This window comes from Melospiza georgiana, chromosome 15, assembly GCF_028018845.1.
Source record: "Melospiza georgiana isolate bMelGeo1 chromosome 15, bMelGeo1.pri, whole genome shotgun sequence".
Taxonomy (NCBI): domain Eukaryota; kingdom Metazoa; phylum Chordata; class Aves; order Passeriformes; family Passerellidae; genus Melospiza; species Melospiza georgiana.
In genome coordinates, this window is record NC_080444.1 from 6,870,308 (window position 1) to 6,888,749 (window position 18,442).

The 18,442-nt window shown below is 51.8% G+C and overlaps 1 protein-coding gene across 1 annotated transcript in view; it reads left to right on the top strand.

Moving 5' to 3' along the window:
- The window catches only part of FLT4 (fms related receptor tyrosine kinase 4), a 56,937-nt gene that overhangs the window by 28,154 nt on the left and 10,341 nt on the right, over nucleotides 1–18,442 (top strand). Inside the window, exons 4-21 of the mRNA XM_058035060.1 lie at nucleotides 2,475–2,587; nucleotides 3,492–3,654; nucleotides 3,903–4,042; nucleotides 4,743–4,911; nucleotides 5,455–5,572; nucleotides 6,159–6,310; nucleotides 6,941–7,103; nucleotides 8,851–8,995; nucleotides 11,538–11,646; nucleotides 12,725–13,084; nucleotides 13,333–13,479; nucleotides 14,132–14,263; nucleotides 14,540–14,646; nucleotides 14,951–15,086; nucleotides 15,846–15,950; nucleotides 17,340–17,453; nucleotides 17,701–17,789; nucleotides 18,023–18,170. Of these exons, the coding sequence (XP_057891043.1) occupies nucleotides 2,475–2,587; nucleotides 3,492–3,654; nucleotides 3,903–4,042; nucleotides 4,743–4,911; nucleotides 5,455–5,572; nucleotides 6,159–6,310; nucleotides 6,941–7,103; nucleotides 8,851–8,995; nucleotides 11,538–11,646; nucleotides 12,725–13,084; nucleotides 13,333–13,479; nucleotides 14,132–14,263; nucleotides 14,540–14,646; nucleotides 14,951–15,086; nucleotides 15,846–15,950; nucleotides 17,340–17,453; nucleotides 17,701–17,789; nucleotides 18,023–18,170 (2,610 nt within the window). The remainder of the gene's footprint in view (nucleotides 1–2,474; nucleotides 2,588–3,491; nucleotides 3,655–3,902; nucleotides 4,043–4,742; nucleotides 4,912–5,454; nucleotides 5,573–6,158; nucleotides 6,311–6,940; nucleotides 7,104–8,850; nucleotides 8,996–11,537; nucleotides 11,647–12,724; nucleotides 13,085–13,332; nucleotides 13,480–14,131; nucleotides 14,264–14,539; nucleotides 14,647–14,950; nucleotides 15,087–15,845; nucleotides 15,951–17,339; nucleotides 17,454–17,700; nucleotides 17,790–18,022; nucleotides 18,171–18,442) is intronic.

Below are 18,442 nucleotides of genomic sequence, written 5' to 3' on the forward strand. Positions count from 1 at the left end.
TTTGCCCCCTGATCCACCATCTCTCACCTCCAGCCTCTGCAGCTCAGGAGCTTCTCTACTGTTTACCAAAGAGTGCACATGGTGCAGGTTGGGGGCAATAAATCCCACACTGTCAGGGCCCATGGGACTCACAGTGCCTGTGGACAGCGAGCGTGCAGCAGGTCCTGCCAACAGCCAACAGCACATGGCTGCACAGCACATGTTCATACTCAGTCCAATCAGGCTGTCCCCTCTTAGGGTTATCAAACACCTAGAAAACCTCAGAATCTGCCCTGCCAGACAGGCTTTCAGGCAAGAGAAGGGGCATGTCAGGAGAATTCAGGCATATGGTAAGCACAGCCATTGCAGAGCATTCAGATAAAGCCTGTTCCTGCTGAACTGGGCTGCAATGTGAGACTGTCCCTGGAGAGCTTGGAAGGGCTGATGTAAGTGTTGGGGATGTTTGGAGACAGGATGATCAGACCACAGGTTTATCCATCAAGCTCATTTCTCATGTTAAGGGCTTGGTGAAATTGCCAGGAACAGAATATCTGTGCTTGCCTGGAAAAATGGGTTCTTCTGTATTTTACCTGCAATTCAGTGGTCAAATGAACTCTCCATGCATGTGTCTCCCTCCCATGGGTCTGGTTAGGTGTGTATTTTATTACAACTACAGATAGCTCTGTAGACACAGAATGCCTCATCAGGGTAGGACAGGCTATGCACAGCCCACATCTCATAAAGCTTAGCCTGTATTAGTGAAGAAGATGCTAAATTATTCCCATCCGACTCATTAAGGCAGTCTTAAGGAAATTTGTGATGTTGTCAGAGAGGGGAGTTAGTGCATGAATCACAAGATCAATGGCAGCTGGACCAGCCCAGTAAATCAGTTCTTGGCTGCCATCTGAGCTTGAAGGGGACCTCATAGTCTCTCACCTCTGACAGCTGTGCAGCTCCTCCTTCTCACATGCCCAGGGTTTGGGAGAGGAATGAGGAACTTCTTCACACTGGGAAACAAATCTGTGGTTTCAGAAGTCAGCAATCCTGTGGCAGCAAAAAAACCCCAGAAGATAAAGAAGAACTCACTGGGCAATCCATGTTTTCTTAAGAGGTGACCAATACAGTTTCTTGAGTGTGGGTTGCTTCACCTACTCTGTAGAAAAAGTTCTCCACACACAGGAGAGGCCTTTGCAGCATGACTATCACTGAAGCAGCAGCTTTGCAGATCGAAAATAAAAGGTTTATGCACTTCACAGTGGGAGCACTGGGTTGGATTGGGTTGAACACAATGTGACGTGAACAACAGAATCCTCAAGTGAGGATCATTTCCAAATTCATCTTTGACTTGTCCCTTTAGATGGGTCTCTTTAGGAGTTGGGTATCAGAGGGAAAGAATCTCAGGTTGTACAAATGGTTGTGCTCATGCTACACTCCCTTGAAATCAATGGTTTAGCTGAAACACAGGTGAATAAAACTAAATGTAGTCCATTGGGATAATTTGGTCTGATTTCAGTGTACCAAGAGCTGTAAAATCTCCCCTAACAGGATGCTGAGGCAGCCCAGTGTCTCCCAGATGCAGACCCATCACCCCCTTATAAAGCCCCCTTCTCCCATGGGAAATTTCCATGAATAAAGCCAATCATGACCATGTGCTGGGCATTTGCAGAGGAGAGATGCTGGCAACACCATGCCTTCGAGACACCAGGAACCAGTCTCTATTCAGAGCATCCTGTGAGAGCAGGAATCCTGTGGAAAAGGGCAGGCAGGGGCTGATAGTAAAGAATAAATCATCTGTCACTGAGGCCACCAAGCAGTCTCACAATTCCCTGTGTCTTCCAATTTTGTCTTCATCCCATTTACTCAGCCTGGGTCGCTGCTCTGCACAGAGTTTGGTGTAACATCCCCGGCCTTGCCAAGTCATTTCATAATGATTATTTCTGGGTGGTTTTGCTCTTCCTGTCAATATTTGTGCTTGCAGCGGTTGGGGGGCAGTGGGGTGGCAGCCCTGGAAAGCTCAGCTCATGTGTTTATCTGCCGGCCGGGATTCTGCAGGATGACATCTGCATTCCAGCGCGCCGCGGATCACTTCCTCGCCCGGCAAGGTCGCGCTGCCAGCCCTGCGCGGGGACACAGCCACCAGCTGGGCAGGCGCCGAGCCCAGGACACCACACACTGCTCTCACAAAGGGTCAGGCTCAGGCACAGACCTTGAGGGCTGCAGGAAAGGGGAGGTCATTTCCCGCTCTGCCCAAATGTCACACAAGTGTCGCTGCGCTGGTGCCGTGTTTGGTGCGGAGGAGCCGGCCGGCTTTGCATTCCCATCTCCAGGTGTCTCCTCTGACTGTCACATGTGGCAGAACAGCTCAACACCACTCCCTCTGAAATGCTTGTGCTGTGTTAAGGAAATTCAGGAAGCCTCCTTTTCTATTGGTGGTTGCCTTTTCCCTGTTTTTTTCTTCTTTGTTAGTAGTTGTTCTCTTTGTATCTTTTCTACAGATTTTGAACAGCCATTTATCAACAAGCCAGAGACCCTCCTCATCAGCAACAAGGAGAACACCTGGGTACCATGTCTCGTGTCCATCCCAGACCTTAACGTCACACTGACCTCGGTGAGAGCTCAGCTGCTGGGAGGCTCTGCACTGAGATGTATTGCATTTATTCTGCATTTGTAATTGCCTGAGTGGAAGCATGACAGGCACTGCCAGGAAAGGAAAATGCATGGGATACATTTTCCATGGAAAGTACAAGCCACTGGCTTCCTCGTTTTATTTGCTGGTTGTCCAGTTCCCTTGGGCAGATCCCACGGGTTTCCTGCCAACCTTGCTTCTCTTCCCTGGAGCTCTATGAAACAAAACAAAACTTTGTTTTAAACCCGTTTCCCCACAGCATCCCCTGTTTGCCTCATCTCTGTGATCTACACCCCTCTAGGTGGTCAGCATCCCCACAAAGGAGGAGGCTGCAGCTCTGGGGCTCATGACTAAAAACAGCTCTCTTATCAGTTTGCTTTTGCTTTTGCTTTCCCCCCTCCTCTTTTTTTTTTCTTTTTTTTTTTTCTTTTTTTTTTTTTTTTTTTTTTACAATGCAAATACATCCTTCCAGGATGAGTGTTACTATTGTACAAAGGCCTCCAGGGACACTCTGGGGGCCAGGGGCCTTTCCCTTGCCCGGGAAGGACACTACCCAAGGTCAGCACTCATCCCAGTGGGGCTGATGTTTGGGACATCAGCATCAGTTTCCTTAGCTATCTCTAGAAATTTCCATTCCTGGAAGTCTCTGGCCCACTCTGCAGACGGGGAGGCTCATGGTGCAGGATGCAGCTCCTTGGGGTAGAGGGGAGGCCACGATTCCTAGATGGCAAACCCTTGGGGGGAGAGGGCAGGAGACCAGCACAGCATGGGGCTGCATCATTTCTTCCCACAAAAGGGATGTGTTAGCCAGCATAAAGCCTGGGAGGGGTGGAGTGGAAATGTTGTTACCCTCTGATTTCAGTTGGCAAAATGTTGATTTTTCCAGCAAAATTTCTTCATCCACCCTGATGGGAAAAGCACTTTCTGGGACAACAAGAAGGGAATGCAGGTACCCACACACTTGATCAGGGACTTATTGTATGTCCACTGTGAGACTGTAATCGACAAGAAGGTCTTCAAATCCAATTTCTTCATCATCCATATAGCAGGTGAATATTTGGGAAGGTTCAGGGGAGCAGTTTGGGTGGCTCTGAAGTCCACCAGTGTGGCTCATGGGATTGTTATGGTCCTCTCTAGCTACACAGACTCTGCATGGTGCTTATATCTCTTCTACTGTGTATTGGACAGAGATACACCATGCAGCAGGAGGTCATTCCCAAACCTCCTGTAACTGCACAGTCTGAGTCAAAGAGTTAACTAGATCAGAAATCTCTTTTCATTCCCTCTTCTGCATCAGGGAGTGAGCTGTATGACATCCAGCTGTATCCCAAGAAAGCCATGGAGCTGCTAGTGGGAGAGAAGCTGGTCTTGAACTGCACAGTGCAGGCTGAGTTCAACTCTGCCGTCCAATTCCACTGGACTTACCCTGGCAAACAGGTACCAGCGAGCCAAGCAGCTCCCCATGCACTGAACTGTGACCCTCTGAGTCACCCCCTCCTGACCCTTCATTGTTCCTCTTCACATCATTGGCAGGGCTCTGCTTCATACTCCAAACCATGCTGTGCCCTGGACCTCTTGTCAGAGTGTTCTCCCATTTTTTTTTTCTCCTGCAGCAGAAGGCAGACAGAATGAAGACCCCTTTTCCTCACAGAAAGCTCCCTTCCTGCCAAGGTGTTACTGCTCTGGGGTTCTTGAGAAAACACTGGCTTCACTTTCACTAGTGCAAATCCAGAGCAAATTTGATAGGTTTAAAATGAACTATTCTAATCATAGAGCCCTTGTTACCAAGAGCCTGCAAAGTGGTCCCTTCCCCACTGTGTTTTCCCCCTTTTGTATCTTCTGGCTTTTTTGAATGGTGTGACAGGGGAGTCCCTTGAGAACACCACTCAGTTCATGGGCTCCCAGCCTGGTTCCTGGGCTACAAGAGCAAACCATGCTAGAGATCTGAGCCCAGCCTCAGGCAGTCAGTACGCAGAACATGTGCCCTTCCACCCCTGAGGATGGCAGTGAGTTGTGCACAAACCTGTCCAGGTAGAGGCAGGCACTGAGCATCAGGAACCACAGCTGTGAAGGGCCCATCCTCACAGCCTCATCCCATTGCTGTCTTTCATCCCCTTCTCTCTGTCACCTCCCACAGACGCAGCGAGCAGTGATCGACTCTGAGCGCCGGTCCCTGCAGACATACACAGAGCTCTTCAGCAGCCTGACCCTTCACAATGTCAGCCAACAGGACCTGGGGAAGTACACCTGCACTGCCACCAGTAGTGCCCAGATGCTGGAGGAGAGCACTGATGTCATTGTGCATGGTATGGCACTGCCAGTGCCCTGCAGAGCCACAGCCAGAGCCCAGCTGCAGCAGAGCCAACCCCTCACTGCTTGGGCAGAGTGGCTCCTGAACCTCCCTCCACTCTGCTTTAGTGAAACCCAGCCCTCCTCCAGCCCCTCAGCCTCCTGTGTCCCAGCACCATGCTGGGAGCAGAGTCACATTCAGCAAGGTCCCAAAAGGAGAGAGATGCCAACACCAAACTGGCCCAAATGCAGTAGAATGGCAGGACACACTCACCTTGCAGCCCTATGGCAAATGCAGTGCCCCTGTGGCATGCCTGGCCTGAGGGACACCAGCTGCTTTGGGTGGTCATTTCTTGGCAGCAGAAACTCTCAGGGCAGCCCAGCCTTCCTGCATTCCCAATGGTTCCCATGAAGGGGACAGGAGCTGCCAGGATCTCAGCTACATTGTCATAACACCCTCATGTCCTTGGTCATTTCTGTTGGGTCCTGTGGAGAGCAGCAGAGCTTTGTGATACCCTCTCTCTTTGAGTTCTCCTCCATGGTCCCTTTTTTGCTTGCAGAAAAGCCCTTCATCACTGTGGAGTGGAGGAAGGGCCCAGTGATAGAAGCCACTGCAGGAGACGAAGCTGTGAAGCTGCCAGTGAAAGTTGTGGCTTACCCCACACCAGACTTCCAGTGGTAACTCACCTTTCTTAGCTTCAGCCACCTTCTCCTTTCCTCCTTTCCTCTGTCAAATGGGGAAGCCTAGCCTGGCTTCCTTGCTGGTCCCTCTGTCACCAAGGTTGTCACAAATGTCACTCTTTTCCACCCATGGGGGCCATTTCTCCCATATCCTGGCTCTCAGCTGCACAGCCTGGCTTGGCAGCTCTGCACAGCTGGAAGGGCCAAGTGGGGTTCCCACAGGAGCTGTCCCTCTTGTCCCTCTGCTGTGGCAATCACAGCTGCCCAGAGGAACAAGGTAGTGGGATGGGTTGTGCACCTCATCATGCTGCACTTCCATCAGAGCTGACTGGAGATGGGAGCTTTGTACCCACTCACTGCTTAGGCAGAGCTACAACACCCCCAACCCCACACACAACCACAGCACACAATGTGCAGACCCATCACCTGGTCCAGAGAAGGCCCAGGGGTCTCTCCAGAGAGGTCCTCAGTGCTAGCAAGGGGCACCTTGGCTGCACTCTTGTGGGGACCAGCAAACCCTTTGCCCAGCTGCCAGTGGGACACTTCCTCCCCATGGCTGCATTTTCTCTCTGCCTCCCTGCAGGTACAAGGATGGAAAGCTAATTCCCAAGCAATCTCAATCTTCAATGCAGATCAAGGATGTGTCGGAGCAGCATGCTGGGACTTACACGCTGGTTCTGAGGAACAGGCTGGCAGGGCTGGAGAAGCACATCAGCCTCCAGTTAATTGTCAATGGTAAGGGGGGGCTGGAGCTGGGGGGAGAGTGCTGAGCCTGTGGTCCCAGCCTTTGGGCTGCTCCAAGACCAAGTCCCCACTGCTGTCCTAAAGCAGTTGGTACCTACATCACCTCTTCCTCCCCCATGGCACAATTTTGTTCCTGGCTCCCTCACTTTGGGCAGGATATGTCATTGCTCAGGGGCCACTTCCCAACTGCAGTTGGAGATGCTGCTGAGGGTGACCCTGACTGATGTGGACTTGAGAGCAGGGCAGCTGCCACACAGATAAAGTCTTGATTGGAGTAGTTCCTCTGGGTGGGAATCCCCTATGGAGGTTTCCCACAGCTGGTCCCAGTCAGGCAGGAAACAGATGCCAGCTAAAAAAGTGCTGGAAGGGCACTGCTGCCTGGAGATGTGTCTCCAGCAGGCTCTGTGGCCCTGTGCTTTCAGCCCTGCAGCATCCAGACAGTTCCACTCACCAGAAAAAGGAAAGACTATGTCCCTGGAATCTGCTTAAGTATGACCTGCTGTGCCTTGCAGGCCTGAGCTGCCCTGAGAGCCAGAGCTGTAGTGCCCAGGCTGTCCATAAACGGGCCTGGGGATGCAGTGCCTGAGCCTGCAGCTCACAATGTCACTCTGATCCTTGCAGTTCCTCCACGCATCCATGAGAAGGAGGCCTCTTCCCCAAGCATCTACTCCAAGAGGAGCCCCCAGGCCCTCACCTGCACTGTCTATGGCATCCCAGCACCAGAGGTGATCCAGTGGCAGTGGAGGCCATGGATGCCCTGTCGGATGTTCTCCCGGCGCAGCCTGTAAGTGCCATTTCCTCCAACACTTGTGTCTTGTCAGGACACCCCCGTGGTGTTATGGGCTTCTTGTGACCATGGCTGTGCTCCCAACCATGTCTCACTTTTGCTCTCCCACCCACAACATGGTACCTTGTGGGAAGGCAGAGTGTCTCCAACACTTGTTGTCCATGTGGCAGTTTTGCCCAGGCTGGCTGGTCCCAGACACCCACAGCTTGCACAGCATCCTCTGCATCCTCAGTCACCTGCATCTGTCAGTGGATGTCCATGGCCCAGCCACACCTCACAGCACCTTCAATGAAACCACTGATCACTGTGCTAATGGGGAAACTGAGGCAGATTGCAGGAGGAATTGTCACAGCCCCTTGGTAAGACCTCAGGACAGCAGCTGGGGTTCACACCATTCCTGCCCTGAGGTCCCTGTGGTTTTTCTGTCCTTTCTCTTCTCCTGGGATGCAAAAGTGCTCATAGGCAGCTGCTGCTTGTGGGGAAGAATTGCTGAATCCTGGGGCAGTGCCAGATCTCTGCCAGCTGCTGGGATGATTTGCCAGCAGGGCAATAAGCAGGCAGGAAGGGTGCATGCCCACAGCCTGAGCCCTGGGAAGCTGAGGCAGCATCAGGCAGGGCTGCAGTGGCATTTTTAATGACAGTCTCACCGAAAGAAGGAAAAGGATGCTGTGGAGTCATAGCCAGAGCAGTCAGGGTGGAGGACATCAGGGTGCCTGGAGGAAGCCAGGTCCTGCAGCTCTGTGCAGGCTTTTGCCAAGCCAGGGACACCAGAGTTTCCATTGCATGCAAGTGCACTGTGGCCCTCTCAGGAAGCAGAGGGGCCCATGAATTATGAGCACTGTCTCCCAAGGCCACCATATTTCTGCCTAGCACAACTCCAGAGGATGCAGGAGGCTTCTTTCTAGCTTCCTGTTGTTTACACAGCTCACCAGTGTGTTTGCCCCGCCAAGTGCTCTGTCCCACACTGCCAGCACACACCTTTGCTACAGCTCCTGGGACCTCAGCTCCCCTCTGCTTCCCTGTCACTCAAAGCCTCTCCCTTCTATCCCAACACACACTTTTGGGCAGACCCTCCCACATTCCACCCCAACTCACATTTCAAAAGCACCCTGCAGGCTGCAGCGCCCCAGGTCCCTGACAGATTTGGCCACTTCTCCCCACCCATCTGTCTCAGCCTGAAGAGGTGCCATCATTCCCCTATGAGACACCAGCAGCACCTCTGTCTGGGGAGGTCTCCCTCCTGGCTTTTGTTAAATTGGGGGCTGCAGGAGCACCCCTGGGTGCTGTGCCCTTGGGTGTTGCCCCACCTGCTCTCCAGGCCAGCACCAGCCAGTCAGTGACACCCCTGACTCTCAGTCCCAGCAGGGCTTTAAGGCCTTGGTGCTGAGCAAAATGACATCAAGAGTTGTTCATGGCACACATGAATCAATTTCACCCCTGCCTTTCTCCACCCTTAGCAAGGAAAGATGAAGCCCCAGGCCTGCAGGTGAAGACACTGCTTGTGACACCTGTATCTGTTCCCTGCCTCAGTTTTCACACCTACAAATTTCTGCCTCACTGGTGGTTGCAAGGCACCCTTATAAAGCACATCAGAACTGTATAATTGAAAGACCCTGAAATTTTGCAGTTATAGGAGGGGACCATCAGTTCTCTGACACAAAGCTGCTTTTGCTGTATTTTTCCCAGCTAACCTTCTCTCTGTCTCTCTCCTCTTTCCCCTGCTCATTCCTGGCTGCTGGATTAGCAACAGCAGGCACCGGGCAGCAAGGCGCCACCAGAGGGACCGGATGCCCGAGTGCAAGGACTGGAAAGATGTGTCACAGCAGGACGCCGTGAACCCCATCGAGAGCATTGACACCTGGGTGGAGTTCGTGGAGGGGCGGAACAAGGTGAGGCTGCATCCCAAACCCATCCTGGGACAGGGAGCTGGAGACTGGCACGGGACTCCTTTGCAATCAGCCAGGAAAAGTGGCCTGGAAAGGGGCCTGGCACAGATGGATTTGGGGAGGGCTTCACACCTCTGCTTCTAAAGTAAACCATCAGTGGCAGTTGCCAGCCCTGGGGCTCCACAGTACCAGGCAGCCCTGGAGCGAGGGAGAGCTGTCATCCTTGAGAAATTACCCTGTGTCCAGAGAGGCCCCCACTGGGGCTGGCTGCACAGGAGGGATTTCATGGATTGCTATTGAACACAGGACATCCAGCTAGGGAAAACTGGAACAGGTGCTGTGGGGGTCTCATGGCCTTTTCTGAGTATTTTGCATGAGCTGTTCTGTAAAAATCAAGCCCTGCAGAGCATCCTGGGCAAGAAATCAAGAATCACAAACCACCCAGGAAATCTCTGGCCTTGGGAAGGTGCCTGTGTCTGGTGGGGCATTTCATCCAGCTGTGCCCATCCTGGTGGGGTGAGGGTGGTTTGGAGAAGCTGGCATCCATCCGCTGCAGCTTTGTGAGTGGGAGCAATGTGTGCTCCACAAAGCCACTTCTCCATCACAGCATTTCCTCTCTGGAAGGAACATCTCTCCCTCACTGCAATGTGTGACTTGCTTGCTGCCTGCTTCTCTCAGTCTCCCGGGTAGCCAGGAGTGTGAGGTCTGTGCCATGACGAGGTTCCTGTCCCCACTGGTGTCGGGCACCAGCCGCTCACAGAGGGATGCAGAACAAACAAATGGGCCCCTGCTTCCGAAAGTCACTTCCTGTTTTCCTACACACCTCTAAAGGCACTTCCCGTCCCCTGGCCTGGCCGGGAGTTCATCACTCTGCCAAAAGGGTGGCAGGGGCAGATGATTCTCCTCCCAGAGCAGCTGAAGGGAGGTTGAGGGATTGGTGTTCCCCGGGGATGGAAGCAGGGGTGGGGGGAGCTCTTGGGTAAGAAGCCCCCACTACAGATGTCACACTTTTATTGGTCCTTTCTGATCTTCCCCTATTTTCCCCATTTTCTTCCTTCTATTCCTCAGCTGTGTCCTTCTCATTCCATCTGTTTGGTTGTAACTGTCCTTAGGTTGTGCATCCCCACAGATGTGCAAGAGCTTTGGGAGAAAAGAGCTTTTCCATTCACGGTGGGATGCTACATCCTAAAATCTGCTTTCTCTCTCTCTCCTTGTCCTTTCTGCCTGTCTTCTCTCACCATCCTCCTGGTTTTTATTCCATCTGTAAAGGCCAGAATGAGCCACAGGATACGCAGTGCACAGTCATGCGCTGCAGGCAGCAGCATGATGTCAGATCAAGAAACCCCAAGTCAAACATAACACTGTAGATTAGAAGGAAAATCCCCAAGAAACAGGAAAGGCAGCACACAAAAGTGCCAGCAATAGGGTCACTCTGGTTGTATGAATAACCCCAAGAAACGGAAAAGGCAATGGACAAAAGTACCAGTAATAAAGTCACTTCTGCTGTGTTGAGTATGCACTGAATGAATGGCTGTTCCTTCTGGTTAACACAACCTCAATACATTGCCCCTCAGAACGGAAATGCTTCCCAGTCTATGGGATTATGGGATGTAAAGGCAAAGAAATTTCCCTGTAGGAGCACGTTAATTTTGCATTTTAAACACCATCTCATTAAAGGGAGTTTTTAACTTGTCATTTAAACTGGAGCCTCAAACTGCAAGTCTCCTCTAAGGGGAGTGCTTGCAACACTTTTGGTAGCTCACAAGTGTGCAGTGTGAGCCAGGAGGAGGAGGAGAGCAGCCTTATTCCCCAGCTGCTTTTCTTGAATAATTTGGAGGCAGCATCCCCTGGGTCCATGCTCCCAGGATGGCAGCCTGGCTGTTTGCCCAACCTTAGTCATGTCTTGCTGGAGGGAGAGAGGAGGAAGCTTTTAGGACCGTGTCTATGTACACTTGGAATTCAATGAAAGATAACAGCTCTTTCTGAAGGGATGAGAGCTGGGATATTTTCACAGGTTTGATTTCTCCTTATGAATAAAAGGAGTGCTTGCAAGTCTGTAAGTACCTGTAAATCCCACTGAACGCTGTGGGACACTAAGTAGTCACTTAACTGCAGAGGGCTCAGGGAATCAAAGCCCTGGTGTCCTTTCCCTTTATTCCCACTGTTATAAATAAAGCTTGGCAGGAGCTTAACCATCCCCTCAGCTCTGTATCCTGTTACTGTCCCCCTTGCTGAGCACTGTCCCCATTGTGACCCCAGGGGCTCAATAAGAAATTTGCTCCTATGGAGAGGCATCTATGCTGACTGGGCTCTGTAAAAAGATGCGGAGATTGGGAATAAAATAATGTTATTATTGGTAGAGCCAACAGATAAAGCTTGAAATGCACAAAGGGCTGTAGGATAAGGGTCTTGTTTTGCATAACCCTTTCCTAGGGTTGCAACAACAGCTATTGGGGGCTTTGCTACCTGCCAGAGAGCAGCAGTGATTCTACTTCTCTTCCCTGTTCTCTTCCTAACTCTTCCTTATGTTCTGTTCCCCCATCAGACAGTCAGCAAACTGGCCATCCAGGAGGCCAACGTCTCAGCCATGTACAAGTGTATTGCCTCTAATAAAGTGGGTCGAGACGAGCGGCTGATCTACTTCTATGTGACCAGTGAGTACTGTAAAATGCTCCCCACCTGCACCAGCCAAGCTCTCTGCTTGAAATAGGCAGGTCCCTAGAGCTGTCAGGTCCTGCCATTCACACTTAGGATCTTCAACAATCCAGCAGGAAAGCAGGGCTAACCCAGAGCTCTGCTGGGTGGCAAAAGCCTGAAGCCCTGGCAGCAAATAGCACAGGCAGAGTTTGACAGGCAGACCTGGGAATGAGCCAGCGCTGCCTGTGCCTGCGTCCTGAAGCAGCCCTGGTAGGTCCTGGGCAGGTCCTGGGCTGGGGACATCCCGCTGGCTCAGGCCCAGGCAGCTCCCTGGGCTGGGGATGTGTCTGGTCCAAGAGCATCCTCTAGTGGCACCGCCCGACCTATCCCAGGCCAGGTCCCGCTGCCTCAGCCCCCGGCAGTGATCCCACGGGATTCTGGTGATGGCAGGAAGCTGAGTTTGTAGGAACCAGAGCCCCGCGGTGCTGGAGTCATGGCCCATAGGGGGCTGCACGAGCCTCCTGCCAGTGGTACCCAGTCCTGGCGGGAGCCTGTCCCTGTCTGCTGAGAAAGGGAGCCCAGCAAGGGCACTGCAAAACCTTATCCTATAGAGTGAGAATTCTATAATAAAATTCCCAGCCCAGAAGGAATAGCCCTTGTGATAGTACCTGTGCTGTCAGGGCCACCAGCTGTTGTGAAGCAAGATGAACACCTTCAGTCACTACTTCAGTAATGCTCTCTGCGTTGCTGTGCAGGCTGCTGTGTCACTGCCTGCACATGTGAAGGTGGGCATGAGTGCAAACCAGAATGCTTCAGCTGAGCTGGGAGCAGTAACAGCCTAATTCAGACCTCCCTGGCTTGTTTCATTTGTGACCCCATCTTAATTTCACCCTGGGACTTGAGCATATCCCCTGGCACTGGCTGGGCTTAAGCTGTGATTGCCAGCAGTTTGCACGTCACAGTTCTGGGCTACAGTGGTTTCCTTTACCCTGAGGACAGGCGGATCTCTGAGAGCTGAGCCCAAGGAGACAATTTCATTGTGTCTGGCAGCTCAGCCATGAAAACTCATTCACATGTTCATTTCCTTCCTGAAAGCCATTCCAGACGGGTTCGAGATTGAGTCCCAGCCCTCGGAAGAGCCCATAGAGGGGCAGGACCTACAGCTGAGCTGCAATGCAGACAACTACACCTATGAGAACCTGCAGTGGTATCGGCTGAACCTCTCCAAGCTCCACGATGAAGAGGGCAACCCCCTGGTGCTGGACTGTAAGAACGTCCACCACTATGCCACCAAGATGCAGGGGGAGCTGCGCTTCCAGCCCGACTCCAACGATGCGACCTTGCTGCTCACCATCCCCAACATCTCCCTGGATGAGGAGGGGGATTATGTGTGTGAGGTGCAGAACAGGAAGACCCGGGAGAAACACTGCCACAAGAAATACATCTCTGTGCAGGGTGAGGGTCCACAGGGCTGGCGGGAGTGACACAGGAGAGCTGGTGCTCTTGCTGCCATCAGCTTCCCAGGCCATCCCCAGGGGAAGCCACACAAGCAAGCTAAACTCAAGGTGGCAAAGGCAGGGCACATGGGTTCTCAAGACACCTTCAGCAGGGGTCAGAGACCCAAAGGCCCCCAGGAACACAGATATTCTCTTGATCAATCAGTTTCCCGTTTTCCCCTCCTCCTCTTTGTGCTGCTCCTCCAGCCCTGGAGATCCCCCGCCTCAAGCAGAACCTGACAGACATTTGGGTGAACGTCAGCGACTCCATTGAGATGCGCTGTAAAGTGGACGGCAACCACGTTCCTGAAATCAGCTGGTACAAAGACGAGAAACTGGTGCAAGAAGTGTCAGGTACAGTGGGCTGGGGGTGGATCACAGGCAGGGCAGTTTGTACAGCAGCTGGAGAGCTGAACACTGCTGGGTTCTGGGACTTGCTCTCCCCAGATAAAGGCACCCGTACTCTGAATCAGCCAGAGCCTGGTTTTAATCACATTCTGTCCTAATTTGATGCAGTCTCACTGGCCAAGTCTATGCCCTAGGGCCCAGCTCAACACTGTCTGTGCTTGTGCACATTCAGCTGGAGAGCAGGGAGAGAGAAATCATTCATGTTCTTACTCTCAGCCCAGTGCCTGGTGTCTCTGATTGTGCAGGCACCGACCCAGATTTCATGGAAGGGACATGCGAAGGATCCAGGCACATTGCAGAGGGAAAGGAACAGGTTCTGAGGGTGAAGCAGAACTTGAGACACCAACTGGACTGCCTGGGCACTGTCCCTATATTCAACATGTTCAGTGGGGGATTTGTAACCCCCATACACTGCCTGGGGAGAGGCCCTCCAGGGTTTTTCTGGGGCCATCAAGAGAAGAGTCTCTACCAGCTGGTGTGATGTCATTCTGCCATCTAAAATGAATCAGCCAAAAAATGCTCATGGACTTGAGCCTGAGTCCAGTGCACTAATCTTCCCTCCCTCTCAGTGACCATGACAACCCTCTGTGCCTTACAGGGATCGACCTGGCAGACTTCAACCAGAGGCTGAGCATCCAGAGGGTGAGGGAGGAGGATGCTGGGCTCTACCTGTGCAGCGTCTGCAATGCTAAGGGCTGTGTGAACTCCTCAGCCAGCGTTTCCGTGGAAGGTACCAGCAGCCACAGCACCCCTGGGGATGTGAAGGGGTGGAACAGGAGTTATGGCCAAGCTCCCATGCCTCTTCCCTGTGACAGTGGGAGGCAGTGAAAGCCCCCTGCCCTTGCTGGTGGCAGATGCTCTCATAGGAGAGCATAGTGCAGAGCATGTTTAGCTCAGGCAAACATGTCTCCAGTCACCCCACATCCTGCTGCAGGCCATAAGGAATGGCTGAGTTGGAGCATAGAATGGGAATCTCTGAAGCTGTGATTGCCTTTCCATCCCACAGGCTCTGATGACAGGACCAATGTAGAGATTGTCATCCTGATTGGCACTGGAGTTATTGCTGTTTTCTTCTGGATCTTACTTATCCTCATCTTCTGCAACATCAAAAGGGTACGTGACTGTCACTGCCCCAGGCAGGGAGGGTGGCATATCAGGGCTTGGGGCAACACCAGTGCTGTGATGTGGGGCTGCATGAGAGCACCTGGTAAAAGGAGGTGATTGAGTGATGCTTCCAGTGCTCTCACTGCCAAGGACAGGGTGATTAAGGGCTGAGGTAAAGGAGGTGATGGGGGATGGCCTTTGCTTGAGGGGGTAGGAGGTCAAGGCAGGCAAGGAATCCAAATCCCATCTGGGAGTCAGCACCCAGGGCAAGGAGGGCACCTCCTCACCCTTGGTGTTGGCTGGTTTCCTGCAGCCAGCCCACGCAGACATCAAGACAGGCTACCTGTCCATCATCATGGACCCTGGCGAGGTGCCCTTGGAGGAGCAGTGCGAGTACCTGCCCTATGATTCCAGCAAGTGGGAATTCCCCCGAGACCGCCTGCGCCTGGGTGAGCCAGACCCTCCCTCCCCCTGCACGCTGCAGCCAGGGCTTCCCACCAGCCCTACAAACTCGCCCTTCTTAACACACCTCTGTGCATTTCATGCCTTCTCTCTGCCTCAGGCTTCCCATCCTTTTCCCCAGGCTGTCCCTAAAGCCCAGCTGTGCCTGGGAAATCTCTTTAGGACTGACTGTAGACAGGTGTGAACCAACAGATATTGGTGAAAACAGGAGACCCCTGGGCATAGTTTAAGACACATCCCCATATTTTCCAAGTGAGAGTCTGGACAGAACAGCCCAGTTTACAGCAGGTACCCCAAGTTCAGGACCAGGATTGCATCCATTATTGTCCTCATGTTGGGACACCTACCTGCAGCCTCTTCCCTTTAAAGAGCAGCAGGCTACCTTTGAGGCACAGAGCAGTGACATTAGTCCTGGCTGCTGTGCTGCCAGGGGTCATTTACCTTTCCCACACACAACAACTTGTTGCTTGAGGGCAACAAACAGCCCCTCACTTCTGCATGGCCATTTCCTTCCTCTGCTTTGTCCATGCCAGCTCTGTCTCAGTTCCTCCCATCGTCCTTTCTCTTATTCTCATCAACACAGCAAGCAGCCACCTGAAAGGGCACATGTTCCACTCCTTCCTTTTCCTTTATGATGTTTTTTCTTTCTTCTTCCCATGATTTCCTGTTGGGATTTTTGTTTTCCTTCATTCTATTCTCCCTTTTCTGCACCTGCCTTTCTTCACATTTATTCTCCTTGTCCATAGGTAAAGTCCTGGGTCATGGTGCCTTTGGGAAGGTGGTGGAAGCATCTGCATTTGGGATCAATAAAAGTAACAGCTGTGAGACTGTAGCAGTCAAAATGCTGAAAGGTATGTGAACAGTGAAGCAAAACAGGCAAATGTGTGTAGGAACTAATGAGGCACCTGCCATGGAACATTCACCCTGTAAATGCCTGTAGTTTAATTAATGGCTTCTTGGCCTCAACACAGTTGATCCTCTTTGGCTCCATTCAGCTGCACTGAGGGGCTGAAGTGGCAGAACTGACAGCAAGGACTTCTGGAACTCAGCTTTCAAGGAAATTTAGCTGTCTGCAGAGGCAAAGAATAAAATCTGTCTCAAAGGCCTAACAAGAATCCAGAGTCCCTCTTTGGCATGCCTCTGAAAGAAGTGTTGCTCCCAATTGCCTTCTTCCAAATTTGCCTGTATTTTGTGTTTATGGGCCAGATCCAGGGCTGGGTAAGGAAGTAGGTTGCAGCTCTTATCCAGCTCTGAGGGCTAAATTGGCTTTGCACCCAAAGCCTGGTCTATCTAGAGTGAGATTTTAAACTTTTATAGCCATGCTTTCAAACAGGCATCCAAAACATTATTCTGTAATCTGGCACCAAACAAAATACTGAGGCAGTCTCTGGCCAGAAGTAGCCTGTACATGGAAATCTTGTCATGGTTCATCTGAGCAGTATTTGCTGTTGTAAGTGTACAGATCATCTGCACAGCAGTGGGGAGCCTGGGGAGCAAGGCTGCTTTACAATTTTTTGAGGCAAGGCTCTCACCTGGCCCATCAGCTGCAGCTCAAGAGGATACTTCTGTCTTCCAGGCTAAATTTACAAACTCTCAAGTAAGACAAAATGTGCATGGGGAGGGTAAGAAGTATGAAAAAGGCACACAAAACCAGACAACACACCCTGTGTAAAACAGAGGTCAAGAACCGATGTGAATTGGACACTTGAGAGAAGATGCAGTACAGAGAGATGGCAGGAGCATGACACTGTGTTTGCTACTGAAGAGAAATCATCAAAAGATATCTGGGTTTGAGTTGAGACAGCTCCTATCTTCAATTGTGATAAAAAGAATCAGATATCTTTTGTTCCTAATTTTCTTTCAAATTGTTTCATGGCTCGTTATCTCTGTTTGGAGGCCGAAAGGGCAGAGATTCAAACGGGTGCATCCCAATGAAAGTCTCAAGTGATGTTTTTCACTGCACAACTATCATAAAGAAAAATTTGTTGGGCACAGATTATGTTGTTCTTTGTTCTGGGTCCCTGCATTTACGGAGAGCACCCCACATGTTACAGCAGGGATCCTGGGATCAGCAGACAAGGCTCAACATTTCACGTGGGAACATGCAATAACAAAATGTTCCGAGGATTTGAGGTCACAGCCCCCTCAGCAAGACTCATAGTAACATGCTGCTAGAGGAGGGTGGTGAGGGGGAGTGAAAAGTCTGAGGAGGTGTCATGACATGGTCTGTGTGTTTCCAGAGGGAGCTACTGCAAGCGAGCACAAGGCTCTGATGTCAGAGCTGAAGATCCTCATTCACATCGGGAATCACCTCAACGTGGTGAATTTGCTGGGTGCCTGTACCAAACCCAATGGTAAATATCCCAAGGCAGCAGGCAGCAGGCAGCTGCTCCCTGCTCCCAAAAATCAGAGCTTGTCCCTTGAGTGGTTTTGCTGTCCACGTGTGTAATCACAGGGACCTGGGGGAAGATATTGGTGTGTTTGTGTGCACTTAGAGCAGATGTCACAGCTCAGTAGGGCTGCACATAACACAAGTTGTGGCAAATTCTGACCAACTCAAGCCCTTACTTCTAGCCTTAACCTTTGGTCTCTTCTCACCAGGTCCACTCATGGTAATTGTTGAGTTCTGCAAGTATGGAAACCTCTCCAACTACCTGCGGACCAAGAGGGAAGGATTCAGTCCTTACAGGGTGAGTAGCTTCCTTTGCCCCTAGGGACCTGTCCCATGTCTAGGGAAGGAAGGCATGCAGCCTAATAGATGATCTGACAAGGTGACAAAGAAAGGCTCTGTCCTTCTTTCTGCAATGGTAGATGCTTCCAGGCCAGAATTACAGTATAAGAACAGGAAGAGACTGTGCATCTCATGGATGCAGGGGTTACAGTGTGCATTGCCTGCTGAGGGTTTTGGTTTGTCCCCTGGCAGGAGAAGTCTCCCAGGCTGCGTATTCAGGTGCAGTCCATCGTGGAGGCAGTGAGAGCAGACAGGAGGAGCCGCTCGGGGACCAGCGACAGCGCCATCTTCCACCGCTTCCTGCTGCACAAGAGCCGCCCAGCGCTGCCCATCCAGGAAGGTAACACTGCAGCCTTGGCACCAGCTCCCCACCTGGACCACCAAAACCATGCCAGACTTGGCCAGCTTGGGGAATGGGCAGGGAATATCAGTGGGGAGCGGGGCCCCAGCCTTGGAACTGATCACTGTTGGATGGAAATTCCCCAAACAGGGCTATTGTGTCATCTGTTGTGTCTTCTGGTGTCAAACCCAGAAGGAAGAATTAAATTTGGGTATTTTAGTCTGAAGAAAGGAGAACTGAGGGGGATCTTGTTGAGTCCTCCCTAGGACAGA